Source organism: Chiloscyllium plagiosum, unplaced genomic scaffold (assembly GCF_037043375.1).
Source record: "Chiloscyllium plagiosum isolate Xiang-an unplaced genomic scaffold, Cpla_swu_hap1 HiC_scaffold_20, whole genome shotgun sequence".
In the NCBI taxonomy this organism is placed as follows: Eukaryota; Metazoa; Chordata; class Chondrichthyes; order Orectolobiformes; family Hemiscylliidae; genus Chiloscyllium; species Chiloscyllium plagiosum.
Window position 1 is genome coordinate 17,802,745 of NW_028270158.1, and position 27,747 is coordinate 17,830,491.

The window sequence follows — 27,747 nt, forward strand, 5'->3', positions numbered from 1 at the left end:
GTCAATTCCCTCGAACTCAGCACCGCCTTCCTAACCTGCAATCTTCTTCCTGACCTCTCTGCTCCCACCCCCACTCCGGCCTATCACCCTCACCTTGACCTCCTTCCACCTATCGCATTTCCAACGCCCCTCCCCCAAAACCCTCCTCCCTACCTTTTATCTTAGCCTGCTGGACACACTTTCCTCATTCCTGAAGAAGGGCTCATGCCCGAAACGTCGATTCTCCTGCTCCTTGGATGCTGCCTGACCTGCTGCGCTTTTCCAGCAACACATTTTCAGTTCTGATCTCCAGCATCTGCAGTCCTCACTTTCTCCTGAGTGTGTTAATTGACAATGTGTCTTTTGTCAAGTATTTCTGGACTTGGTTGAAATTCTAACCTGCAACATATTAAATACCACAGAACACTGAATATTATGAAACAACAACAGAAATTGTTGGAGAAACTTTGCAGGTCTGGCAGCATCTGTGGACAGAATGCAGACTAACATTTTAGGTCCTTTGAGCCTACTTCAGAATGGGATTATGTTTGATTCTTTATCTTGGCAACTTTGACAACTGCAATGTGCTGCACAATGTTCAAAAGTGATAGAAAATTGATGCAATTACTAGCATGTTATTGGATTCTAACCAAACGTGTATCATCTATATAATTGATTGAAAAGTACCTAATCAATGGAAAACACAGGAAAACAGAATCCCTCACACAAGGTGATAAATTGTTTATGCGCAAAATAACCGGCAGTTATTAACTAACTTCAAACGCCATTCCTTTAGTTCTGCACCAAACAATTAGGTTTCAATGTTCCATGTCACTGAGACATTTCAGGCTCCACTCAGGTCATCATTGTCGTTTGCTGTCAAGTAGTGGTTTCCAATCATCCCAGGAATGCAATCGCCTTTTTGGGGGTCTCAGTTGTACATGCATATTGTGACAGGCTGAGAAAAGTACATGCTCCCATTTCGGACAAGGTTCCACACCTACAAAATATAATTGGCAGTGTAAATGAGAGACATTATTTTGGAAATTACTTTGAACACAGATCAGATGATACAAAAAAATTGCATTATGAATTACTAAGATCCTTTGAGAATCAGAGTCAGAATTCATTGGCTAATGGGGTGGGGCATTTTTGTACATGAGCTTGATCCTCCACACTGCATTAAAAAACCCGGCCCACTAATAAATGAAGAAGTGTGGAATTCTACAATTGCAGAAGTGCACTAATTTAGAGATCCACTCTAAAACTGAACTGGTTGTGTCTTGGGTGGCCACTGGATGGAATTACTAAAAAGATGTACCATCCAGCAATCATTGATTTTTAGTGGAAGTCTTTCTCCCCACCTTCTTTTTTATTTTTCCTTAGTGCACACTTGCCTATTCAGCCCCTTGCCCCCAACTGGGAGAATTACTATCCGGCAACCAATGTGCGTGGGTTTGAGTCCTTCCTATGTGTACAGCAGGTTCTACTCACAAGTAACCTTCATGACAATTTGCATAAGAAGTGTGAATGCTCTGGTCCATTTATTTAAACCATTTTTCACTGTTTCTGTTTTGAATAGTTCAATATCACATTATTCCCCTTCAGTTTAGAAGTAATTTGGAAATAAGTAATAAACCTGTGTAAAAGGTATGTTGTGCTTCATATTATCTTCCTTCTGAAGTGATTTCAGACATATTCCTACCATCCATGTAGCATGTTTCCTAATCAACTTTTTGCAAGGTTATTACACACCGATAGAGCAGGTGAATCTTGAACCCAAGCCTCATAGTTCAGAGGTAGGGCCATAAGAATCCCCTTGTAAAGTGATCATGGCTGCTAATTTGTAACAATAGCCCTTCTGCGAATTAAACTCAAGATCTCCAGTGTGGGTATTTTAACCTGCTAAATCACAGTGCTACCAGCAAAAACAAATATACTGATAAGCCTGCTCAGAGATGTTATGACACACCTCTGGAACTGATGGGACTTGAACCCAGGCCTCAGAGATAGGAACACTACCACTGAATCATAAAAGCTCCTGTAGTATGATATATCCAAATATTAAATGCTTATGGATATCGTTTTGATTGTAACAAATACAGAATTCCCTTTTAATGTTTTTTTATTTAGAGAACCAGGAACAAATATTGACACTAATGTGAACTGTAGCTTTATTTGTTGAATCTTTGGACTGGTTGGAATTGCTTTAAGGTTTCCATTTCAAAATATACGTATATTTTTGTCTATTTTTGCTTGACATTCAATGGCATTTTAATCTAAGCAAACACTTAAATTGAAAACACGTTGATCACTTATTTTACCTGATATATCTGGTTTGTCATCGATCAGCAAATTGCCTGATACTAGTGTTTTGTCCCGAGTTAGTACCATTAGCTCCAGGAAATCTTTACCCAAGTGTTTCTCTACCCAGGCATACTGTGAACAGAGTGAAAATGATGTCCAAATAATGTTACAGTAATATTAGAAAGATGAACAGAGTTGCTAATTTTCCTTTCTTTTGCAGTATTACCTTCTTTGTTATTTGCAGTTGTCAGTGTGCACATCACAAAAATAGACCATTTATGTTCACATGAACCTCTTCCCATCTTTCTTCATCAAGACTCTGTAATGTATCCTTCTATTCCTTCCGCTTCACGTATTTGTCTAACTTCTCCTTAAATACATCTATGCAATTCACCTCAAAAGCTCTGTGTGTACAGTTTCATAGTCTAACCACTATCTGGACTAAGTAATTCCATTTAAATTCCCTCATGGATTTATTAGTGACTATCTTAACATGGATGGCTCCTGGGTCCTGTGTCTTCTTTAGCCTAACCCCAGGTCACCCCTCAGTCTTCAATTTTCTGGAGAAGAGTCTCAATTTGTAATCTTTCCTATTTTCTATAATTGTTGCTTTAATACAAAGCAAATATGTTTTTGAATCTCTTCTGCTGCCTCTATGTCCTTTTTATATTAGAGATGAAAACTGTACAGTGGTCCAAGCATGTTATAACTTCAAGATGATTTCTCTTTTTCAGTTATATCCCATTGGATACGAACCTCAGTGCTTTGTTTGCTTCCTTGTGATCTTGTTAATTTACATTGCTATTTTTAGCGCTTTGCAATATCTACATCCTACAAATCTCTTTGCTCCTGTACGCCAGTTAGATTGCTTTCCAAGGATTATGAGGCCATTTTTTTTCAGATAGCTATCAATGGCAAACATTTTATCTGCATCCAGTGTAGCAAAATTGCAAATCCATTGTTCATAAATCTGCTGAGTTATTATTAGTTTGTTTTTAGTCACAGTTTGGATTGTCATTATGGATAGTAATTTACTTCAAACGGCGAGATAGTTTTATCCAGTGTACTTGGGGTTGCGCATAATGACTTTCCATTTTGGAGATCACTATAGCAGCTGGTTACTCATGCGAGATAAAAGTTCAAATTTTGGAGTAGACATTATAAATCTTAATAAATGTCAGCCATTGTTTTGGTCAATATTACAACATAACTTACTTTTTCATAAGGGCAGTATTTATACTTCTTTATTGGACTGGTGCAAATGAACACGTCAGTGCTATGGAAAAGATGCAGAAATAATATCAGTACAGAAAGCTTGTTAGGTTAAACAAGAATATGAATACTTCTGCAGTTCAGACTCACTCTTTCATGTTGGCCATCTCTTTCACAGCCTCCACTGCACCAGGAATAGGTTCAAGTTCAATGAAAAAGTTCTTTGACTCCCATATACTTTTTGCTTTCTCCTATATTTGTTTTAAAGAAATGCATGAATGTTATATTCAAAAGAAAGTATATTAAATAGTTTTCATTTACAGAATATGTTGTTCTCAAATAATTTTCTTTCTTATGTTAGCAGTTAAGTGACTTAATTGATTGTAAAGTACAATTAGATGCAAAACAAAAATATCAGGTGGCACTGGAAGTGATCCACAGTTAAAGCAAAAATAGACCATTTTCTATCCAGTGTTGATATGATTCCTACTTCTTGTTGAAAGTATGTGTTATAAACTGAATACTTGAATCCTACAGATACTGTCCACGTGTCAAAGGCGATGTCCACTTAGATGAAGGGTGAATTAGAATATAGAACATAGAAAAATACAGCGCAGTACAGGCCCTTTGGCCCTCGATGTTGCGCCGATCCAAGCCCACCTAATCTACACTAGCCCACTATCCTCCATATGCCTATCCAAAGCCCGTTTAAATGCCCATAAAGAGGGAGAGTCCACCACTGCTACTGGCAGGGCATTCCATGAACTCACGACTCGCTGAGTAAAGAATCTACCCCTAACATCTGTCTATACCTACCACCCCTTAATTTAAAGCTATGCCCCCTCGTAATAGCTGACTCCATACGTGGAAAAAGGTTCTCATGGTCAACCCTATCTAAACCCCTAATCATCTTGTAAACCTCTATCAAGTCACCCCTAAACCTTCTTTTCTCCAAAGAAAGCAGCCCCAAGTGCCTCAGCCTTTCCTACCATACCAGGCAACATCCTGGTAAGCCTCCTCTGCACCCATTCCAGTGCCTCCACATCCTTCCTATAGTATGGTGACCAAAACTGCACACAATACTCCAGATGCGGCCGCACCAGAGTCTTATACAACTGCAACATGACCTCAGGGCTCCGGAACTCAATTCCTCTACCAATAAAAGCCAGTACACCATATGCCTTCTTCACCGCACTATTTACCTGGGTGGCAACTTTCAGAGATCTGTGTACATGGACACCAAGATCCCTCTGCTCATCCACACTACCAAGTATCCGACCATATACATCTACCGCTTTACCCTCGTCTACCTCCTTAGTCACCTTCTCAAAGAATTCAACAAGGTTTGTGAGGCACGACCTGCCCTTCACAAAACCATGCTGACTATCCTTGATCACATTATTCCTATCCAGATGTTCATAAATCCTCTCCCTTATAATTCTCTCTAAGACTTCGCCCACAACAGAAGTGAGACTCACCGGCCTATAGTTACTAGGGTTATCCCTACTCCCCTTCTTAAACAAGGGAACCACATTTGCTATCCTCCAGTCTACTGGCACTATTCCTGTAGACAACGAGGACATAAAAATCAAGGCCAATGGCTCTGCAATCTCCTCCCTTGCTTCCCAGAGAATCCTAGGATAAATGCCATCAGGCCCAGGGGACTTATCTATTTTCACCCATTCCAGAATTTCCAACACTTCTTCCCTACATACCTCAAAGCCATCCATTCTAATTAATTGTGACTCAATATTCACATCGGCAACAATGTCCTGTTCCTGAATGAATACTGACGAGAAGTATTCATTCAATGTCTCCCCAATCTCTTCAGCCTCCACACGCAACTTCCCACTACTATCCTTGACTGGACCTATTCCTACCCTAGTCATTCTTTTATTCCTGACATACCTAGAGAAAGCCTTAGGGTTTTCCCTAATCCTACCAACTAAGGACTTTTCATGTCCCCTCCTTGCTGCTCTTAGCTCTCTCTTCAGTTCCTTCCTGGCTACCTTATAACTCTCAATCGCCCCAATTGACCTTCACGCCTCATCTTTTCATAGGCCGCCCTCTTCCATTTAACAAGGGATTCCAATTCCTTATTAAACCACGGCTCCCTCACATGACTCTTTCCTCCCTGCCTGACAGGTACATACTTATCAAGGACACTCAATAGTTGCTCCTTGAACAAGCTCCACATATCAATTGTGCCCATGCCTTGAAGCCTACTTTTCCAAGCCACGCATCCTAGGTCGTGCCTCACCACATCATAATTTCCCTGCCCCCAGCTATAACTCTTGCCCTGCAGTGCACACTTATCCCTCTCCATCACTAGAGTAAAAGTCACCGAATTGTGGTCACTGTCCCCAAAGTGCTCACCTACCTCCAATTCTAACACTTGGCCTGGTTCGTTACCCAGAACCAAATCCAGTATGGCCTCACCTCTTGTTGGCCTGTCTACAAATTATGCAAATGTAATTCAAAAAACTAACAAGAAAAAGTTTGCATGTCAAGAAATCATAAATATGTGATACGCCTGATATCTGCTTAACATAGTTGGTCACCTTTTTGGTGCTGAACCAGAAGGTTATTGGTTCAAGGCCCATTCCAAAAGATGAGCGTGTAATCTGGACTTGAAAGTTAGCATAGGGAGAGTGTTGTATTCATTGGAGCTGTATGAATTATGAAACTTAGTTTCTAATTAAGTGTTCAAATAGATGTTGAGTATTCCAAGAAACTGTCAGAGGACAAAGAATTTTCTTGGTATCTCGGCTAACAATGCTCTCTCAACCATGATCACCAAACACCAGTGTTAACCTTCCTGTGCATGGGATCTTCCAGTATGCAAGACAGCTGCTGTATCTCTTTACATAATTGTAATCAGTGTGCTATTTCATTTGCTTAGAGATTATTGTGAGAAATAGATTCACATAAGTCTTTCTTTCTTCAGTCCCATGAGGTCTTTTAGAAGATAGGAATGGTTGTGTTAAATTTTCTTACAACTCTGGCTGCTGAATTATCACGAATTCACTGGGCAAACAAAATCTGCATCCCTCATAGTACAGTATACTATCTGACTATTGCCAGTTAAATTCTTTGCCCAAGTCCCCGAACCAGGGCTTGGATATCCACATTTCTGACAGAGACAGCTCTAGCACTGAAGGAAGGCCACATTTAATATTTATTAGGCAAACTTGAAAGCGTTATTGCAGTTGTGTGTACATTAACGGAATATGAACTAGGCTTTAGGGGAGGCAATTAAAGGTTTGGCTTAAACATAATGGAAACTTTCTTGGCTTCATAGAACTCACTGCTTAGTTTGACCCATTTCTTGCCAACAACATAAGTCGTTATTGAAACAATGGATTTGGAAAACTTTCAAAATCATCTAAAACAAAATGTGAGGAAATCACCCAGACAACGGCTCAAAATGTAAGACAATTTATTTTGGATAACTTGAGAAAAACAGGATATTTAAGTTTGTTTGTTAACTCTACACCAGATCTTTCACATATCGAGGAGAAAGTGAGGACTGCAGATGCTGGAGATCAGAGCTGAAAATGTGTTGCTGGAAAAGTGCATCAGGTCAGGCAGCATCCAAGGAACAGGAGAATCGATGTTTCGGGCATAAGCCCTTCTTCAGGAAACACATATCGATCCAACTAACTATTACTGCAAGATGGCTGTCATCTGATGATAGCTTCCCCATTGAACACTCTCTTAACTTTCCTTGAATTAGAAAAGCATAGTGGAGGAATTACAGCCAAAAAGGTGCACGATTATCGAGGCCATGACTGCAAGGTTGACTTCACTAAGTGCTGAGGGCAATCAGATGATGATGCATATCATATATCTCCACTGCAAGACATCCTAGAACTTTGTTGGCTACAGTTGATTGCTGCCTAGTTGAAGTAAAATTTTCTGCAGTTGTGCAACAAATGTACACATTCTTTCTTGTCTTTACAGAACACTGGACATACACGTCTCATTTCTGTGTCCTGATTCCACTGTACCAAAACATTTCTCTGAAACTAGGTGGGAAAGGCAAAAGTTACTACAAAGTTAAAAATCACACAACACCAGGTTATAGTCCAACAGGTTTATTTGGAAGTGCAAGCTTTCAGAGTGCTGCTCCTTCATCAGGTAGTTAATGGGGCAGGATCATAGGACACAGGAATTGTAGTAAAAGATTAAAGTGTCATACAATTGATGCAATGTATTGAACAAACCTAATTTGCTATTAAGTATTTAGTCACTTAAAATGGATTGCAGGTTTTGATTCATTAATATGTAAATCCCAGAACTTCTTTCAAGTCACAGTCCTGAGACAACTGAAGGTATTATTTAAAAAAAAGTGGACATCGCCGCTCAAACAATGTATTAAAGGTGAGGTTAGAGTCTGTATACCAAACTTGAATCAAACTGGTTCTATTTCCACAGTATGATTTGGAGATGCCGGTGTTGGACTGGGTGTACAAAATTAAAAATCACACAACACCAGGTTATAGTCCAACAGATTTATTTGGAAGCACTAGCTTTCAGAGCACTGCTCCTTCGTCACGTGGTTGTGGCAGTGCTCTGAAAGCTAGTGCTTCCAAATAAACCTGTTGAACTATAACCTGGTGTTGTGTGATTTTTATTTTCCAAAGTAGGAATTTATAAAATGTCACATTGACTGACTGCCTACAGACTGTGTGCTAAACAAAAGGCTACTACTACAACCCTAGCTGAGAGTTTTGGTTCAATTCTTGATGGTCTTACTCACCTTTATACTGACAACATTGAAAAAATACAAGGAGAGAAGGTGGAATTCTGCAGGAGAAACTTTGGAACTGTTTGTTCGATCAGCTCCATAAACCCACCAAGCTTTTACAGGATGCACTGACAGCCTTTAGTACATGTGTAGCACTTGACACGTCACTCACTTCCAGAAGAAACCTGAAATGTTTTGATGGGATTGAACTCAGAACAAAAGAAAAACTGCTTGATGTAAATTACAAGTCTGTGAATGAAAGGAAAAGAAATAGAAGAGAAGTCAATGATGGCGATGTGGTTAATACTGATGAAATGCTTTCTCCTCCAACAGACAAGTTTCAAGTGAAATCCTTGATTTCTATGATGGATGTACTTCAAACTGACATGAAGGAAAGGGTAACCATGTCCAAGAATGTTACAAACAATTTTGTGTTTTTGGTTGATTTAGATGTCTTCAAAAAAGAGATGAAGTTTCTGATGAAAGACAATCCTGATGATGGTGTCATTAACCTCACGATAGAAGTAAAGCACTTCCAAGCATAGAAAATGATAAGCTTCATACATTATTATTGTGGATATCATCAGTGACCTTGCTATCCAATAATCACAAAAGAAAATGTTTTAAATTTGATGCAGGTCATATTGCTGTTCCCATTTCATAGGTGCTGATATAAGTAATTGCTCTTGTCTCTGTGAAGATGAGAGTTTTCAACGTTGAAAACTAAGAAGGCTGTGATTTGCAGAAGTGCCACCTGTAGATATACTTGCAAAGGGAAAGCCAATGTGACTGGTTAGTGATGGAGAGAAACAGCTTGTCTCAAAGATAGCACTGCTTGAAATGTGCATTTGGACATGTTCTTTCTTCAGATTTTCAAATGAAAAATAAGTTAATTTTACTCCATGTCATCCTGCTCATCACTGAAAAAATGAGAAGCTGGTTCCCAGTGCTGGTTCCCATTTATCAGCCATCCCATCCCCAGTTCCCATCAAGAGGAAACTGCCTCTTGATACTGTAATGTTAAAAGATTAAATTGTACTATCTCTTGGGATATTAATGTAATGTTAAAGGATTAAACTGTACTGTTTTTCTCCAAGAAGCTGAACATTCTGAAAGTGGGTGGTGGTTACATTCTGTCTCACAGACAGCCTGCAGGAATGTGGATGACTATCCATTGAAATCCACACTTCACTTGGACAGCCATTTACTACTATTCTACTGCTATAATCAAATTAAACTCTCATTCAGTCCCTTCCATTCAGAAATGCTTTCATAGCCATCCGCCAGCCAATCAAATTTGTTTGCAATTATCCGCCGCCCCAAAACATATTACTCCTACACTGTCTTGGGGAATCACAGAGTCAGGAAATCATTTGCATAACGATTCCCCAGGGTTCAGGCATTTACATTTTCATTATCTCTGAGGAAGACTTCATCGTATCTTTGTACCTGGGGTAACATGTGGTTATGGTGGCTAGGCAGTGACCTGAGTATCTGAGAGCATTCCCAACCGACCTGTACCTTTAACATAGGGATATGTTACCTTTGTTCGGGCCTTCTTTTCACTCGACTTTGCACACCTGTGAAGAGGGTCAAAGAAGGTCACCTAGCTTGGACAGACTTTAATAAACTTTAACTGTTTGCAGAAGTTGGTGTGTGTGAATTGCATCCCGTGTGTGAAACCTCAGGAAAAGAACCTAACATATGGTGGCAGCAGTGGGATTCCAACATACACGGAGCTTCCAAGTGAACTGAATAAGTGACTGTCTGAGTGTTGCTTGGACACGGATGATCCACCTTGATCTCTCCCTATAAACTTAACACTCAGTCGACCGCTCATCTCCTGGGACTTGGGCGATGGAATCTTTGAGGTAACTCGTACACTTGCACACCAACGAGTCACTTTGCAGGAAGCTGAGAGGTTAGGGTCCACTAAAGCTAGGAGATTAGAGTCCCGTACGAAGCCGGGAGGTTGGACCCCACAGCCTACCTGGGATTCATAGCCTAGAATCCCCTAACCGCAATTTTGTAGCCTCGGGATACAGTACACCAGGTAATGTTTAGTCACTATGTCTGTCTCAGCACCATGCCTTACACCGGTTGTTAAGAGGGGAAATCCCCCAAGTGAAGGTCAGGACCCTGAAGTGGGTGGGGAGACTACCGGTACGGATACACGGAAGTCAGTTATAGAGTCATAGAGATGTACAGCATAGAAACAGACCTGTCGGTCCAGCTTGTCCATGCCGACCAGATATCCCAACCCAACCTATTCCCACCTGCCAGCACCCGGCCCATATCCCTCCAAACCCTTTCTCTTCATATTCCCATCCAGATGCTTTTAACTGTTGCAATTGTACTAGCCTCCACCACTTCCTCTGGCAGCTCATTCCATACATGTACCACCCTCTGCATGAAAAAGTTAGGTCTCTTTTATATCTGTCTGTCTCCTCTCACCTTAAACCTATGCCCTCTAGTTCTGGACTCCCCCACCCCAGGCAAAAAACTTTGTCAATTTATCTTATCCATGCCCCTCATAATTTTACAAACCTCTATAAGGTCATCCCTCAGCCTCCGATGCTCCAGGAAAAACAGTCCTAGCCTATTCAACCTCTCCCTATAGCTCAAATCATCCAACCTTGGCAACATCCTTGTAAATCTTTTCTGAACCCTTTCAAGTTTCACAACATCCTTTCAACCAGAAGGAGACCAGAATTGCACACAATATCCCAACAGTGGCCTAACCAATGTCCTGTACAGCCGCAACATGACCCCCCAACTTTTGTACTCAATACTCTGACCAATAAAGGAAAGCATAACAAATGCTGACACAGGTGGAGAGGACTGTACCAGGTGCTCCTATCATTGTCGATGGCAGTCAAAGTCCAAAGATCCATGGGTCCATTTTAGTGACTGTAAACAATGGTCACCTCAAGTAGCCTGACAACTGTACTCGCAGTCTACAGCACCATAGCTGCCGTCACAGTATTCGGTCTGGAGGACAATTTGTTTTATAAGATTTATATGCTTTTGTATGGTAATTGGACTGTATGTTACCCACTCTCCCAGTCAGTAAATGTGTTATTTGTTGCCATTCCCAGGTGAGCCCCCCCCCCCCAAAACCTACACACAGGTCGATACCTCAGATGCCAGAGCAGGAGGCTTAGAAGGATGACTACGGGTCACTGTGTAGAGCTGATAAATTCAGATAAGGCTCAGGCTCCTAACTACACGGGAGCCCAGGGAAGAGAAGGTACTGCTTCCCATGACCCCACAAGCTATCTGTTTTGCTTCTTTGGATGGAGGTGGGGTTGTGCCTATGCCTTGATCCCGATGAATGTCTCTTGTGCCCAGAAACAATGTACCCACGGCATTGCCAGGTCAGCCATGGAATATTCACCTGCACCTGTGACGAGCAAAGGTGCTTAAATATTACTGCAGGATGGCAGTTAATGTGTGGGCATTGCAATGGGACCCATGTCAGCTCAGCCTTTGACCTTACCTTTTTCTGATTACCTGGTGATCGGATCGGGGGAAACTCCAGCCAGGACAGGAGCTGGCGGTACATACAGTTCGCGGCTGACAGCCACAAAGCAATTAAGTGCTGCTGGGCCAAAAGAGGGTTTGTGTTCCTTCTCAACGGGACCGGCACAACGTCCGATTCTCCCCATCATATTCACTGTAAGACAGCAGGACCACTAACTGAGCCGTGTCCACAGAAGGCTCCATCCACCGCAGGACAGTAGCCCGAGCGATTAGTGGAAGATTGAGTGCAGATTGGAGGGGTCCAGTAACTCTGGGATCCTCCCTGGGCTACGGGTTCCTAGGGCTGCTGTCCCTCAGAGGATCAACAGGGATGATCATGCCAAAGAACAGAAATTACCTCATTAGTAGTTTGACCATTCTCGGAAATAGTACCGTAAGGGGACTAAATGCAGTTAATTGCGAATTGGCAGAACGAAGGGATGGTCTAGCAGGGGTAAGCTGCGGTGACCAGGTCTCTAGCACAAGGTCCAGCTCTGAGGCCCAGAAGGGAAAGGGGGAGAGCGCTAGTTATAGGAGACTCTATAGTTAGAGGGACAGGCAGGCGGTTCTGTGGACATGGGCGAGACTCTCGGATGGTTTGTTGCCTCCTGGGTACCAGGGTCTGAGACGTCTCGGACCGTGTCTTCAGAATCCTTAAGGGGGAGGGTATGCAGCCAGAAGTCGTGGTGCACATTGGCACCAACGACATAGGTAGGAACAGGGATGGGGAGGTCATTCAGGTGCTCAGGGAGCTAGGCTGGAAGCTAAAAGCTGGGACGAACAGAGTCGTCATCTCTGGGTTGTTGCCGGTGCCACGTGACAGTGAGGCAAGGAATAGGGAGAGAGTGCAGTTGAACACGTGGCTGCAAGGATGGTGTAGGAGGGAGGACTTCAGGTATTTGAACAATTGGACTGCATTCTGGGAAGGTGGGACCTGTACAAGCAGGACGGGTTGCACCTGAACCAGAAGGGCACCAATAACCTGGGGGGTAGGTTTGCTAGCACACTTCAGGGGGGTTTAAACTAATTTGGCGGGGGGATGGGATTCGGACTTGTAGTCCAGCAAGTAGGTTAGTTGTTTTTCAGGATGTCCAAGAATGTAGGGAGGCTGTGGAGAAGGTAGCACTGACAGGGAATACTTGCGGACACAGAGATGGGCTCAAGTGTATACACTTCAGCGCAAGGAGTATCAGAAATAAGGTGGGTGAACTTAAGGCGTGGATCGGTACTTGGGACTACGATGTTGTGGCCATCACGGAAACGTGGATAGAAGGGGGACAGGAATGGTTGTTGGAGGTTCCTGGTTACAGATGTTTCAGTAAGATTAGGGGGGTTGGTAAAAAAGGAGGGGGGGTGGCGTTGCTAATTAGAAATGGTATAATGGCTGCAGAAAGGCAGTTCGTGGGGGATCTGCCTTTGGAGGTAGTATAGGTTGAAGTCAGAAATAGGAAAGCAGTCACCTTGTTGGGTGTTTACTATAGGCCCCCCAATAGCAGCAGAGATTTGAGAAACAGATTGGGAAACAGATTTTGGAAAGGTGCAGAAGCCACAGGGTAGTAGTCATGGGCAATTTCAACTTCCCAAATATTGATTGGAAGCTCTTTAGATCAAGTAGATTGGACGGGGCGGTGTTTGTGCAGTGTGTCCAGGAAGCTTTTCTAACTCAGTATGTAGATTGTCCAACCAGAGGGGAGGCCATATTGGATTTGGTACTTGGTAACGAACCGGGACAAGTGATGGGCTTGTTAGTGGGTGAGCATTTTGGTGATGGTGACCACAATTCTGTGACTTTCACCTTGGTCATGGTGAGAGATAGGTGCATGCAACAGGGCAGGTTTTACAATTGGGGGAAGGGTAAATACGATGCTGCAGGGCAGGATCTGAGGAGCATAAATTGGGAGCATAGGCTGTCAGGGAAGGATGTCGTTGAAATGTGGAACTTTTTCGAGGAACAGATACGACGTGTCCTTGATATGTATGTACCTGTCAGGCAGGAAAGAGATGGTCGGGTGAGGGAACCTTGGCTGACGAGGGAGGTTGAATGCCTTGTAAGGAGGAAGAAGGAGGCTTACATAAGGTTGAGGAAACAAGGTTCAGACAGAGCGTTGGAGGGATACAGGATAGCCAGGAGGGAGCTGAAGAAAGGGATTAGGAGAGCTAAGAGAGGGCATGAAAAATCTTTGGCGGGTAGGATAACCCCAAGGCCTTTTATGCGTATGTGAGAAACATGAGAATGACTAGAACGAGGGTAGGTCCGATCAAGGACAGTAGTGGGAGACTGTGTATTGAGTCGGAAGAGATAGGAGAGGTCTTGAATGAGTACTTTTCTTTAGTATTTACAAATGAGAGGGACCGTATTGTTGAAGAGGAGAGTATGAAACGGACTGGTAAGCTAGAGGAGATACTTGTTAGGAAGGAAGATGTGTTGGGCATTTTGAAAAACATGAGGATAGACAAGTCCCCCGGGCCTGACGGGATATATCCTAGGATTATGTGGGAAGCAAGAGAAGAAATTGCAGAATCGTTGGCAATGATCTTTTTGTCTTCACTGTCAATGGGGATGGTGCCAGGGTACTGGAGAGTGGCGAATGTTGTGCCCCTGTTCAAAAAAGGGAATAGGGATAACCCCAGGAATTACAAGCCAATTAGTCTTACTTCGGTGGTAGGCAAAGTAATGGAAAGGGTACTGAGGAATAGGATTTATGAGTATCTGGAAAGACACTGCTTGATTAGGGACAGCCAGCACAGATTTGTGAGGGGTAGGTCTTGCCTTACAAGTCTTATTGAATTCTTTGAGGAGGTGACCAAGCATGTGGATGAGGGTAGAGCAGTGGATGTCGTGTACATGGATTTTAGTAAGGCATTTGATAAGGTTCCCCATGGTAGGCTTATGCGGAAGGTCAGGAGGCATGGGATAGTGGGAAGTTTGGCCAGTTGGATAGAGAAGTCGAAGTCAGAGAGTGGTGGTAGATGGTAAATATTCAGCCTGGAGACCAGTTACAAGTGGAGTTCCGCAGGGATCAGTTCTGGGTCCTCTGCTGTTTGTAATTTTTATTAATGACTTGGAAGAGGGAGTCGAAGAGTGGGTCAGTAAATTTACAGATGATATGAAGATTGGTGGAGTTGTAGACAGTGAGGAGGGCTGTTGTCGGCTGCAAAGGGACTTAGATATGATGCAGAGCTGGGCTGAGGAGTGGCAGATGGAGTTCAACCCTGTCAAGTGTGAGGTTGTCCATTTTGGAAGGACAAATAAGAATGCGGAATACAGGGTTAACGGTAGGGTTCTTAGTAAGGTGGAGGAGCAGAGGGATCTTGGGGTCTACGTTCATAGATCTTTGAAAGTTGCCACTCAGGTGGATAGGAGAAAGTGAGGACTGCAGATACTGGAGATCAGAGCTGAAAATGTGTTGCTGGAAAAGCGCAGCAGGTCAGGCAGCATCCAAGGAACAGGAGAATCGACGTTTCGGGCATAAGCAGATTCCTGAAGAAGGGCTTATGCCCGAAACGTCGATTCTCCTGTTCCTTGGGTGCTGCCTGACCTGCTGCGCTTTTCCACTCAGGTGGATAGAGCTTGTAAGAAGGCCTATGGTGTATTAGCATTCATTAGCAGAGGGATTGAATTCAAGAGTCGTGAAGTGATGTTGCAGCTGTATAGGACTTTGGTAAGGCCACATTTGGAGTACTGTGTGCAGTTCTGGTCGCCTCATTTTAGGAAAGATGTGGAAGCTTTGGAGAGGGTGCAGAGGAGATTTACCAGGATGTTGCCTGGAATGGAGAATAGGTCATACGAAGATAGGTTGAGAGTGATAGGCCTTTTCTTATTGGAATGGCGAAGGATGAGGGGTGACTTGATAGAGGTTTATAAGATGATCAGGGGAATAGATAGAGTAGACAATCAGAGACTTTTTCCCCGGGTACAACAGAGTGTTACAAGGGGACATAAATTTAAGGTGAAGGGTGGAAGGTATGGGGGGATATCAGGGGTAGGTTCTTTACCCAGAGAGTGGTGGGGGCATGGAATGCGTTGCCTGTGGGAGTGGCAGAGTCAGAAACATTGGTGACCTTTAAGCGGCAATTGGATAGGTACATGGATAGGTGCTTAAGCTAGGACAAATGTTCGGCACAACATTGTGGGCCGAAGGGCCTGTTCTGTGCCGTATTATTCTATGTTCTGTGTACGCACAACAGACCAGATATGCTGTTGACTACTTATTGGTCCAACAAGGAAGGGTCTGGTCAATGGTGGGAAATAAATGCATTACCCACGTTACAGATGAATCATACAATATAATACACGCGATTCAGTCCATTCAGCACCAGTTAGATGATTTCAGTCAGGCCCCTCGGGACGTAGAAGACAGGCTCAGGTGGCTGTTCGGGGATCCTGGAGATCCTATTAACTTCATGTGCTAGTAATTTTTGCTGTCCTACTCATTGCATGTTGCATCTCAATGACTTGCTTAAACACTGGCTGCGGGATCTTTATGAATAAGCTGCTAAGGCCCTTCTCAGCTGCTATCTAGGGGACTTATCATGAAATGATAAAAGGGTGGAATGTAATGTTAAAACATTAAATTGCACTATCTCTCTGGACATTAATGTAATATTAAAGGATTAAACTGTACTGTCTTTCTCCAAGAAGCTGAACATTCTGGAAGTGGGTGGGGTGACATTCTTGAGTTGAAACTTTATTGCTGGAACAGCACAGCAGGTCAGGCAGCATCCAGGGAACAGGAGATTCGACGTTTCGGGCACAGGCCCTTCTTCAGGAATGAGCAGAGAGTGTTCAGCAGGAGAAGATAAAAGGTAGGGAGGAGGGACTTGGAGGAGGGGAGTTGGAAATGTGATAGGTGGAAAGAGGTCAAGGTGAGGGTGATAGGTCGGAGTAGGGTGGAGGCGGAGAGGTCAAGAAGAAGACTGCAGGTCAGGAAGGCGGTGCCGGGCTGGAAGGATCCGGCTGAGACAAGGTGGGGGGAGGGGGGATGAAGAAACTGGTGAAGTCCAAGTTCATCCCCTGCGGTTGGAGGGTTCCCAGTCGGAAGATAAGACGCTCCTCCTCCGACCGTCGGGTTGTTGTGGTTTGGCGGTGGATGAGTCCAATGACCTGCATATCCTCGGTGGAGTGGGAGGGGGAGTTGAAATGCTGTGCCACAGGTTGGTTGGGTTGGTTCGTCCGGGTGGCCCAGAGGTGCTCCCTGAATCGCTCCGCAAGTAGGCGGCCTGTCTCCCCAATATAGAGGAGGCCACACCGGCTGCAGCGGATGCAGTAGATGATGTGGGTGGAGGTGCAGGTGAATCTGTGGCGGATATGGAAGTTTCCCTTGGGGCCTTGGAGAGAAGTGAGGGGGGAGGTGTGGGCGCAAGTGTTGCACCTCCTGCGGTTGCAAGGGAAGGTGCCGGGAGTGGTGGTTGGGTCGGTGGGGGGTGTGGATCTGACAAGGGAGTCGCGGAGGGAGTGGTCTCTACGGAAAGCTGATAGGGGAGGGGAGGGAAATATATCCTTGGTGCTGGGGTCTGTTTGGAGGTGGCGGAAGTGACGGCGGATGATGCGCTGTACATGGAGATTGGTGGGGTGGTAGGTGAGGACCAGTGGGGTTCTGTCCTGGTGGCGGTTGGAGGGGCGGGGCTCAAGGGCGGAGGAGCGGGAAGTGGAGGAGATGCGGTGGAGGGCACCGTCGACCACGTCGGGGGGGAAATTGCGGTCCTTGAAGAAGGAGGCCATCTGTGTTGTACGTATTTTGAACTGGTCCTCCTGGGACCAGTTCAAAATACGTACAACACAGATGGCCTCCTTCTTCAAGGACCGCAATTTCCCCCCCGACGTGGTCGACGGTGCCCTCCACCGCATCTCCTCCACTTCCCGCTCCTCCGCCCTTGAGCCCCGCCCCTCCAACCGCCACCAGGACAGAACCCCACTGGTCCTCACCTACCACCCCACCAATCTCCATGTACAGCGCATCATCCGCCGTCACTTCCGCCACCTCCAAACAGACCCCAGCACCAAGGATATATTTCCCTCCCCTCCCCTATCAGCTTTCCGTAGAGACCACTCCCTCCGCGACTCCCTTGTCAGATCCACACCCCCCACCGACCCAACCACCACTCCCGGCACCTTCCCTTGCAACCGCAGGAGGTGCAACACTTGCGCCCACACCTCCCCCCTCACTTCTCTCCAAGGCCCCAAGGGAAACTTCCATATCCGCCACAGATTCACCTGCACCTCCACCCACATCATCTACTGCATCCGCTGCAGCCGGTGTGGCCTCCTCTATATTGGGGAGACAGGCCGCCTACTTGCGGAGCGATTCAGGGAGCACCTCTGGGCCACCCGGACGAACCAACCCAACCAACCTGTGGCACAGCATTTCAACTCCCCCTCCCACTCCACCGAGGATATGCAGGTCATTGGACTCATCCACCGCCAAACCACAACAACCCGACGGTCGGAGGAGGAGCGTCTTATCTTCCGACTGGGAACCCTCCAACCGCAGGGGATGAACTTGGACTTCACCAGTTTCTTCATCCCCCCTCCCCCCACCTTGTCTCAGCCGGATCCTTCCAGCCCGGCACCGCCTTCCTGACCTGCAGTCTTCTTCTTGACCTCTCCGCCTCCACCCTACTCCGACCTATCACCCTCACCTTGACCTCTTTCCACCTATCACATTTCCAACTCCCCTCCTCCAAGTCCCTCCTCCCTACCTTTTATCTTCTCCTGCTGAACACTCTCTGCTCATTCCTGAAGAAGGGCCTGTGCCCGAAACGTCGAATCTCCTGTTCCCTGGATGCTGCCTGACCTGCTGTGCTGTTCCAGCAATAAAGTTTCAACTTTGATCTCCAGCATCTGCAGACCTCACTTTCTCCCCGGGGTGACATTCTGTCTCACAGACAGCCTGCAGGAATGTGGATGACTATTCATTGTGATCCACACTTCATTTGGGCAGCCATTTACTACTATTTTAATGCAAATATCAAATTAAACTCTCATCCAGTCCCTTCCATTCAGAAATGCTTTCATAGCCATCCACCAGTCAATCAAATTTGTTTGCGTGATCATGCCCCGATACTGAAGTATGTCACACCTATATTGTTCAGGGTAGTGGAGCCAGAACTCATTTGTAGGGCCGCCCCAAAGCTAGGATATATCACCCCTGCATTGTCTTGGGGAATTATGCAGTCAGGAAATCGTTTGCATAACGATTCCCCAGGATTAGGGCATTTACATTATCTCTGAGGATGACCTCATCCTACCATTGTACCTGGGGTAATGTGTGGTTATGGGGGGGGGGGGGGGGGGTGGGAGTGACCGGAGTACCTGTGAGCATTCCCAACTGACCTGTATAAAAGGGATGTGTTTCCTTTGTTCTGGCCTTCTTTTCACTCAACTTTGCACGCCTGCGAAGAGTGTCAAAGGGGGTCACCTAGCTTGTACAGGCTGTAATAAACTTTAACTGTTTGCATAAGTTGGTGTGTATGAATTGCATTTCGTGTGTGAAACCTCAGGAAAAGAACCTAAAAGTACCAGCTTTATTCCCCCATCTTTCTCAGTGCAGGCCTCCCCTCCCTTTCATTCCTGGTGCAAGCCTATGCCTGTTCCCAATCCTGGTGTTGGCCTTTGTCTCTGATCCTGCCACGGAGGGCTGATCCCATGTCTGTTTTGCTTTTGACTGAGCCTTCCCAGTCCCTCAGTAGCACACTGTGTCTGGGTTGGTGAGTCAGTTGGCAGAATGGCTGTTTTGCAATGCAGAATAATGCCAACTGCACAGTCTCAATTCCAGTACTATTTGAAGTCACCATGAAGGACTCACTTTCACAACTTGGCTGCTTATTTGGGGTATGGTAACTGTCAGGTTAAACTCAGAACTAATTCTCTCTAATAGCGATTTTTAATTCATGGCTTGTTAAATGTGGTGGCATCAATGGCTAATGTACTTTCTGTTGTGTTTTGCAGCCAGGTGATATCTTAGGCCTTGAATGCATGGGGGCCATTTTGGCATTAGAAATAAACTCTCCAGATTAAAAAATCAAAAATCTTTTGTTTGAAAGTTTTTCACATTGCAAGTAGACATCTAGCAAGATATGTTTCAGTTAATTCGTTTTTTTGCTGTGCTTTAACCTATACAAATATAAAGCTTTAACATTTCTATTTTCATTGTCATAGAGATGTACAGCATGGAAACAGACCCTTTGGTCCAACCCAATCTAGTCCCACCTGCCAGCACCCGGCCCATATCCCTCCAAACCCTTCCTATTCATATACCCATCCAAATGCCTTTTAAATGTTGCAATTGTACCAGCCTCCAGCACTTCCTCTGGCACCTCATTCTATACATTTACCACCCTCTGCGTGAAAAAGTTGCCCCTTAGTTGGAAATGCAAAGGGTCCTCTTAAACTTGACATAGTGTAGGGCCTCCCAATGTCATAAACTGGCTGTGGGGTCATGATTGATGAAAAGTCAGACATCTAAAGCATGTGCATGTCTCTTTCCATTGATGGATGACCTGCTGAGTGTGTCCAGCCTTTTTTTATTATATCACATTTCTGGCATTCATTGTTTTTATTTTAATCTGCCAATTACTAATGTTTGTTATACATTTTTTACAAGAGATAGTGTATATTGCAGCTGTAAAGCGTGGGTGCGAGATGTGGGAGTGACACTATTACTGCGATGTTACATGTGCAAAGCTAATATCAAACCGCTGCAGCAATCGCCTTTCCACTTACACAGAGATCAGGCTGCAGTTCTCCATACTGTGTCGAAACCCAGAAACCTCTGCGATCTTGAAGCTCGATGTAGGGATCTTCGGGATACGTGTCCCTGAACTTCTTCAAGAATCCACCTTCGAAATCAGCCAACACCCCGTCCATGTCTACCAGCACCCGCAGCCTGGCTCCAGCACTGTGATGCCCTGCACAAACAGACTTGATCACTGCGCCGAGCACTTTGTTCCCCGATCTCCGGAGATTTGCCAGTCGAGCCAGGAAGATCATGCTCAGGTACAGTGGGCAAAATGAAAAGCAATCCTCCCAAAGCGGAAATCGATTTTGTTTTTGCATTTATAGGAAAGAGAAAACACACTATCACTGAGTCATATGCATTCAATGGAGGTAGCCGTCGGTATATTCCTGCATTCCCATGGTTTGCAGATAATTTACATCGGCGTTCTAATTATAAAGTGTTTACTTGCACAGTGACGGAACACACTGGATTTGCATTTGAGTGTTCTACCGAGAGGTCAAAATACTTCAGTATTCTGCAATGATGGAAGTCACACCTTCCGGCGCTTACAAAACTGACAAGACCCTTCTCATATGAAGCAACTGTAAACGACCGCTCGTTTAATCTCCGGAAATTACGCCCTCTCCTCTTAAAGCTATAAAGGCACCCGAATTTGCAGGGTTCTTGTCCAATCGAGGCAATGTCTGCAAAACGTCTGGAGGGACGATGTTTGTAATTTTCCGCAAGGAAAATTTTCCAAGAGCGATGTCACAAACAAAATCATCAAAGCAAGGCAGCAATTTACAACCTGCCTTTTCATCGAAATGTTGTAGGAAAAATATTTACACTTCAAATAAAAAAAAGCTTTCAGACTGCCAAACTACAGAGCGACAACTCGTAAACGTCAATAAAAAGGTCTCTTTGAATTTTTTAAAATTTATGACACTCTACATTCTTCCAAAAAAAATCCACGGATGTTGATGATAAGGGTAAAAGCTAATTACTGCGGATGCTGGAATCTGAAACCAAAAGAGAAAACGCTGGAAAATCTCAGCAGGTTTGGCAGCATCTGTAAAGGAGAGAAAAGAGCTGACGTTTCGAGTCTAACTGACCCTCTGACAAGAAGGAAATTAGGAAACCAGATGGGGTTTTACTACAGCCTGGTATTTGGATGGTCATCATTAGTGGTACTGGTGTGTTATGATGTTTATAAGAAGTCATAAAGTTTTAGAGATGTACAGCAACTAAACAGACCCTTCCATCCAACTTGTCTATGCCAACCAGATATCTTAAATAAATCTGGTCCCATTTGCCAGCATTTAAAGCATATCCCTCTAAATCATTCTTACTCATACACCTATCCAGATGTCTTTTAAATATTGTAATTGTACCAGCCTCCACCACTTCCTTTGGCAGCCAATGCCCTACACGCACCAGCCTCGGCGTGAAAAAGTTGTCCCTTAGGTCGCTTTTAAATCTTCCCCCCCTCACCTAAAACCTATGCCATCCAGTTTCTTATCCATGGCCCTCATGATTTTGTAAACCTTTATCAGGTCACCCCTCAGCTTCCAATGCTCCAGAGAAAACAGCCCCAGCCTATTCAACCTCTCCCTATAGCTCAAATCCTCCAAACAAGGCAACATCCTTGTAAATCTTTTCTGAACCCTTTCAAGTTTCACACCATCGATCATCTCAGCCCCAGATCATCATTGCTGGAGTTGCTTAGGGTGGTGTCTAAGTACCTTCAATTGTTTCATCAATGCCCATTCCTCCATCAAAAGGTCAGGTGTGGGACATTTGCTAATGATTGGCATGGTGGTTCAGTAATTAGCATTGCTACCTCAGCACCAGGGACTGGAGTTCAATCCCACTCTCAGGGTGACTATGTCTGCATGAGTTCCCTCTGGGTGCTCTGGTTTTCTCCCACAGTCCAAACATATGCAGGTTAGGTGGACTGGCCATTCAAAATTGCCCTGCAGTGTCTAGAGATGTGCAGACTAGGTGGATTAGTCATGGGAAATGCAGGTTTACAGGGAATAAGGTTGGGAAGATGGTTCGAGGTAGGATGCTCTTTGGAGGGTAGGTGCAGACTCGACAGGCCAAATGGCCTATTTCTGCACTGTAGGGATTCTATGCTTGTTCAATATCATTTGTGACTCCTCAGATACAAAAGGAGTCTTTGTTTGTTTGCAGCAAGAGCAGAACAATATTCAAGCTTGTAGTGTTAACTGTAAATACCGTTCGCGCCACATAAGGGCCAGGCAATGATAATCTCCAACCAGTGAGAATCTGACAAGTTTGCTTTGACATCACATTATCATCGCTGAATCCCTCACCTTCAAAATCGTTAGGGCTTCCTTGAATAGTGCCAACCAAATTCATGAACCCTACCAATCAGACTGACAAAGTTTGCAAACACAAAAGAATATCATCTGCATATTCTCCAGTCTAAGCCACACACTATCTCCTTCACTATCACTGGATCAAAATCCTGGAACCTCTTCCCTAACAGCACTAATTCTACCTTCACTAAATGGACACCAATGATTCAAAAGGCATCACAACTTACTAAAGGAAATTTAGGATGGGTGAATAATGTTAGCTTAGCCAGCGAACTCTCAGTCTATGAATGAACAAAAAAAACCTGAAATTCCCCAGCTGCAGGGTATGAGATTTATAATCTCTGAATCTATAGTCTGGGACTCTAAATTGTTAGTCCAGTACCATAACCAGTATATTAAAGCAGCCTGTTCAAATTCTGCCAAAGCTATTGATCAATTCCAGAGAACAGCTCCCTCACCATTGATTATCTTCCAGGAGGTTGAACAAATGGTCATTTTTCATTTTTGTACCCTCGACATAACAGTCAAATACTTATGGCAGGACTCTAAATATTTATAACTGATCTTGCCCTCTTGCATAATAAGGAAATGTACTGCTTTTTAAAAATTATGAAAGCATACCAAGTATTGAGAAAACTTAACATTCAGGTGAAGAGATGAAAATTTGGGAAAAAGTAGTGAGAAAATCATAATAATTTCAATTACTTGTGCATTAAGTGTACATGAAGAAATGTTAGATTTTGGATGACAAACATTTCCAAATCATTGAGAAATAGAGTTACAGTTTCAATATTCATTCTGTTTCTAGCTGCACAAATACAGCCTGATCTGCAGAGTATTTTCTGCACTCTCCTGTTTTATTCTAGATTTTCAGCATTCACAATATTTTAATTTTGTATTGCTATGTTACAACAGTAGCTATCGTCAATTGTACTTCATTGATTGCAAAATATTTTGGAGTATCCTAAGGTCATAAAAGGCATCATGCAATGAAATTCTTTTTCTTCTTGAACTGTTCTTGACTCCATTTTTCACTCCACAGTTGCTGCCAAGACCTACAGTGCACTTCGAGTATTTCCTGTTTTCATATTCTTGTTTCAATTCCACATATCTGTAAAGTTTTAAATTGGCATAATTCTAATTTAAAAGGAAAATATTTTGTTTGAAATCTTTGGTAGGATTGTTTTAAACAAGGCATTTAAGTTACCCGTTGTATTCTTTCACAGAATATGTGCATCAATGACACAACTAGCATTTGTTATCCATCCCTAATTTCCTTTGAATGGAGTGGTTTGTTGGGCCACTTCAAAAGGGCAGTTAAAAATCAAACACATTGCTATAGAGCTCAGATACCATCTGAACTATAATTTAAGAAACTGTCCCATGTTTTGACTATGTGCCCTTTAAGGGATCCCTTTTGTTCCTAATTTCTTGGACAGCCTGTGGGAGACTGACTCCCAAGAGTCTCAATTGAACAGGACTTGGAACTGTTACTTGGGCAAGCAAAGGAACGATAGCGTTGTGACTCCAAAAGTTAACTTGTAAGCTTCAGTCGCTTTACAAATACTTATTTCCTGTTGCTGTTATGATCACAAGGAATCTAAACCCCTCCCCACCATCGCACAGTTGAAGTGTCCCTTTTCTTATTCATAAAAAGAAACAAAATATGCTGGAGAAACTTAACAGGTCTGGCAGCATCTGTGGAGAGAGAAACTGTGTGAATGCTGAGTCAAGTATAAGTCTTAGATTAGATTACTTACAGTGTGCAAACAGGCCCTTCGGCCCAAGTCCACACCGACCCGCAGACCCATTCTCCTACACCTAACACCATGGGCAATTTAGCATGGCCAATTCACCTAACCTGCACATTTTTTGACTGTGGGAGGAAACTCACACAGACACAGGGAGAATGTGCAAACTCCACATAGTCAGTCGCCTGAGGCGGGAATTGAACCCGGGTCTCTGGCACTGTGAGGCAGGAGTGCTAATTACTGTGCCACCCACAAAATTAACCCCGAGGCCCCAGCAAGGACCTCGGGGTTCATTTTGTGGGCAGCACAGTGGTTAGCATTGCTGCCTAACAGCGCCAGAGACTCGGGTTCAATTTCTGCCTCAGGAAACTGTCTGTGTGGAGTTTGCACATCCTCCCTGTTTCTGCGTGGGTTTCCTCCAGGTGCTCTGGTTTCCTCCTACAGTTCAAAAAGTGTGCAGGTTAGGCGAATTGGCCATGTTAAATTGCCCATCATGTTAGGTGAAGGGGTAAATGTAGGGGAATGGGTCTGGGTGGGTTGCTCTTCAGAGGGTCGGTGTGGACTTGTTGGGTCGAAGGGCCTGTTTCCACACTAAGTAATCTAATCTAAAGAAGTCATTAGAATCAAAATGTTAACTCTGTTTCTCGCTCCACAGATGCTGCCAGACTGTTGACTTTCTACAGCATAGTCATAAAGAGTTTTTGTTACAGCACAGGAGGCAGCCCTTTGGTCGATCATTTCTGTGCTAGTCAGCAAACATTCTAATCTAAAATTTTCAGCTCTTGACTAGTACGTCGTGATTTTTCACGTGTTAATCTAAAAAGTGTTTTCTGTTTATACCCCAGATTTCCAGAATCCAGTTTATAGTTTTCAATGACTTCACAAGAGTGAGAAACTCTGCTAGCGACAGATGGTAACCTTGCGAACTAGCAAAAATGTAGGTTCATAAGATGGCAATTGTGTCTGAAAGGTACAAAACAGCTTTCGATATTTTTAAGGCAATCCTTAAACACATCTCAGCAAACAGCTGGGACCTGAACCCAGGTTCTCCTCAATCAGAGATAGGAACACTACCAGTGTACCACAAGGGACACTTGAAATATAGCTTTAGACATTTTCTAATCAACCCAATTTATTTTCTAATGAAACTGTCACTACACCCCTCTGGAGCAGGGTGGGACTTGAACCCAGACTACTACAAGTGCCTATTGTAGTGCAGCTTTAGATATTTTACTCGATCAACCTGCACAGAGATGTTATTAGTCATTCTGGAACAGGTGTGACCTGAACTTAGGCTTTCTTCGCCCAGAGGTGGAGACACTACCACTACACCACAAGAGGCTCTTGTAACAAAAACAGGAATTTCTGGAGCAACTCGGCAGCATGTCTGGAGAAAAAGCTGAGCCGACGCGCAGCAACCCTTCTTCAGATCAGACCCTTGTAATACAGCTTTAAGATGTCTCACCGCCTCCAGGCCCTCAGTCCTGGCATGAGGCTCTCCTCCCGCCCCTCCCGCGCGAGAGCTGCAGCCGAGATCTCGCGAGAGGTGTTGGTCGGCCGTGCCGCTCCGCTGCTGTGTCACGGTGTTTGAATGAGGAGCAAGGGAGGCGGTTTGAGAAATGGCGTCCGCCTTGGAGCAGTTCGTCAACAGCGTGAGGCAGCTCTCCTCTCAAGGTAAGGGATAGCGGTGCCAACGAGGGTTCTTTCTCAGGGCGATTTCTCAGACTGGATTTTGAAGGGGAGGGTAAAGATACTCGTTCCTTACCCTCCCTCCAAGCGCCGGTTACCCTTCAGACTGTGAAAGCTTCGATCCTTTCCAAGTGTCTCTTCGTACCGGGAGGGGAGAAGGTCTTCCACACGTTTTGCTTTCGTTTGATGGATGTTCCGCGGCCTGTTTACCTCAACGCGAGTAAGCATCATGACACCGGATATACCAGCCTCTGCCAGGCCCCATTGGTCTCCGGGCGGTGATTGACGCCCGCATCTCGCCGCTGATTCGCTCACGCGGCCGTCATTCAGCTCAACTCAGTAACATTGGGCCTAGACAGCTACCAGATCCCATCCACAGAGGTTATATGGAAGGGCAGGAAATTCTTCAGTCACTAACATACTTTTGAGATGCCTGGTGTAATCCAAACAGATATCTCGTTCTCCACTTTATAAATCCAGGAAGAAAATCCAGTCATACTTGAGAATAGCACAAATTGGCCTTTTATTTCTGAAAATGAGACTCCAGTACAACCAGTGTGTTCATTTTCAAGTTCTACTGTTTTCAATTGTTTCCTTCCCTCTCCTTAAGTGATTTTGCTTCTTTACCAATCGATTTGAATGTTATAAGTTAGTTCTTCAACTTATTATGTAAGTAGTCTTACAAAGTTTGCCTACAGATAAAGTCGCCAGAGTTCGACCACACCATAGGTCTACTCTCTCATTAAAGAGATGGTGGTTCATGTATGGAATGAGCTGCCAGAGAAAGTGGTGGAAGCTGGTACAATTGCAACACTTAAAAAGCATCAGTATAGGCGTATGAACAGGGAGGGTTTAGAGGGATATGGGCCAAGTGGGACTAGATGAGGTTAGGATACCTGAGTCTAGATTAGACTGGTGCTGGAAAAGCATAGCAGGTCAGGCAGCATCCGAGGAGCAGGAAAATCGACGTTTCGGGCAAAAGCCCTTTATCAGGAATGAATGGATATCTGGTCGGCACAGACGAGTTGGACTGAAGAGTCTGTTTTTGTGCTGTGCATCTCTATGACTGATGGTAGTTTACCTGGAGGGTCACTATGCCTCAGGCAAGGAGAGAGGTTGAGTCCTAAATTGAAACCTCAGCTGTCAGGGAATTGAACCCTCAGTGTTGGCAGTACTCTGCATTTGCAAACCACTTGTCCAGCCAAATGAGCTAAGCAGTTGTGGAATCAACAGATTTTGTACAAGACTTATTTTCAGGCTCAACCTGGACCTATACTAGTAGGTTGAGAGTTACAAATAATTCTTGAAACTGGAAATTTAGAGCACTAAAGTAGGCTTACTTGCATTAAATTCAGTTTGTCCATTGCTTTCCCACATTGATTTCCACTGTCGTATATACTTCAAAATTATTTCCCCATGTTCAGATACAACCTTGGTCTTTCTCTCTGTGCTCCTCTTAGAGATGTCCACTCTTTACC

General features: G+C 44.2%; 2 protein-coding genes across 4 annotated transcripts in view; one reads left to right on the forward strand and one right to left on the reverse strand.

Moving 5' to 3' along the window:
• Nucleotides 1-240: 240 nt before the first annotated feature.
• nt5m (5',3'-nucleotidase, mitochondrial) lies at nt 241-20,971 on the reverse strand. Its single transcript, XM_043711923.2, has 5 exons — nt 20,493-20,971; nt 3,649-3,749; nt 3,502-3,562; nt 2,304-2,418; nt 241-979 (listed from the first exon to the last, which is right to left on the reverse strand). Exons 1-5 carry the CDS (start codon nt 20,823-20,825, stop codon nt 843-845), a joined length of 747 nt encoding a protein of 248 aa, XP_043567858.1. The 5' UTR covers nt 20,826-20,971; the 3' UTR covers nt 241-842.
• A 5,157-nt stretch (nt 20,972-26,128) lies between these two features.
• Nucleotides 26,129-27,747, forward strand: part of cops3 (COP9 signalosome subunit 3) — a 34,625-nt gene continuing 33,006 nt past the window's right edge. For all 3 annotated transcript variants that reach the window (XM_043711920.2, XM_043711922.2, XM_043711921.2), the window contains exon 1: nt 26,129-26,254. In XM_043711920.2, the coding sequence (XP_043567855.1) occupies nt 26,200-26,254 (55 nt within the window). In that variant the 5' untranslated portion in view covers nt 26,129-26,199. The remainder of the gene's footprint in view (nt 26,255-27,747) is intronic.

Bases quoted from the DNA above. Each gene is read 5' to 3' on its own strand.
- nt5m (XM_043711923.2), bottom strand. From the start codon at position 20,825: ATGCAAAAACAAAATCGATTTCCGCTTTGGGAGGATTGCTTTTCATTT. The intron at 3,750-20,492 runs GTAAGTGGAAAG...AAACAAATATAG, and splicing joins AACTGCAGCCTGATCTCTGT to GAGAAAGCAAAAAGTATATG. The intron at 980-2,303 runs GTAAAATAAGTG...TATATTTTGTAG, and splicing joins TGACAAACCAGATATATCAG to GTGTGGAACCTTGTCCGAAA.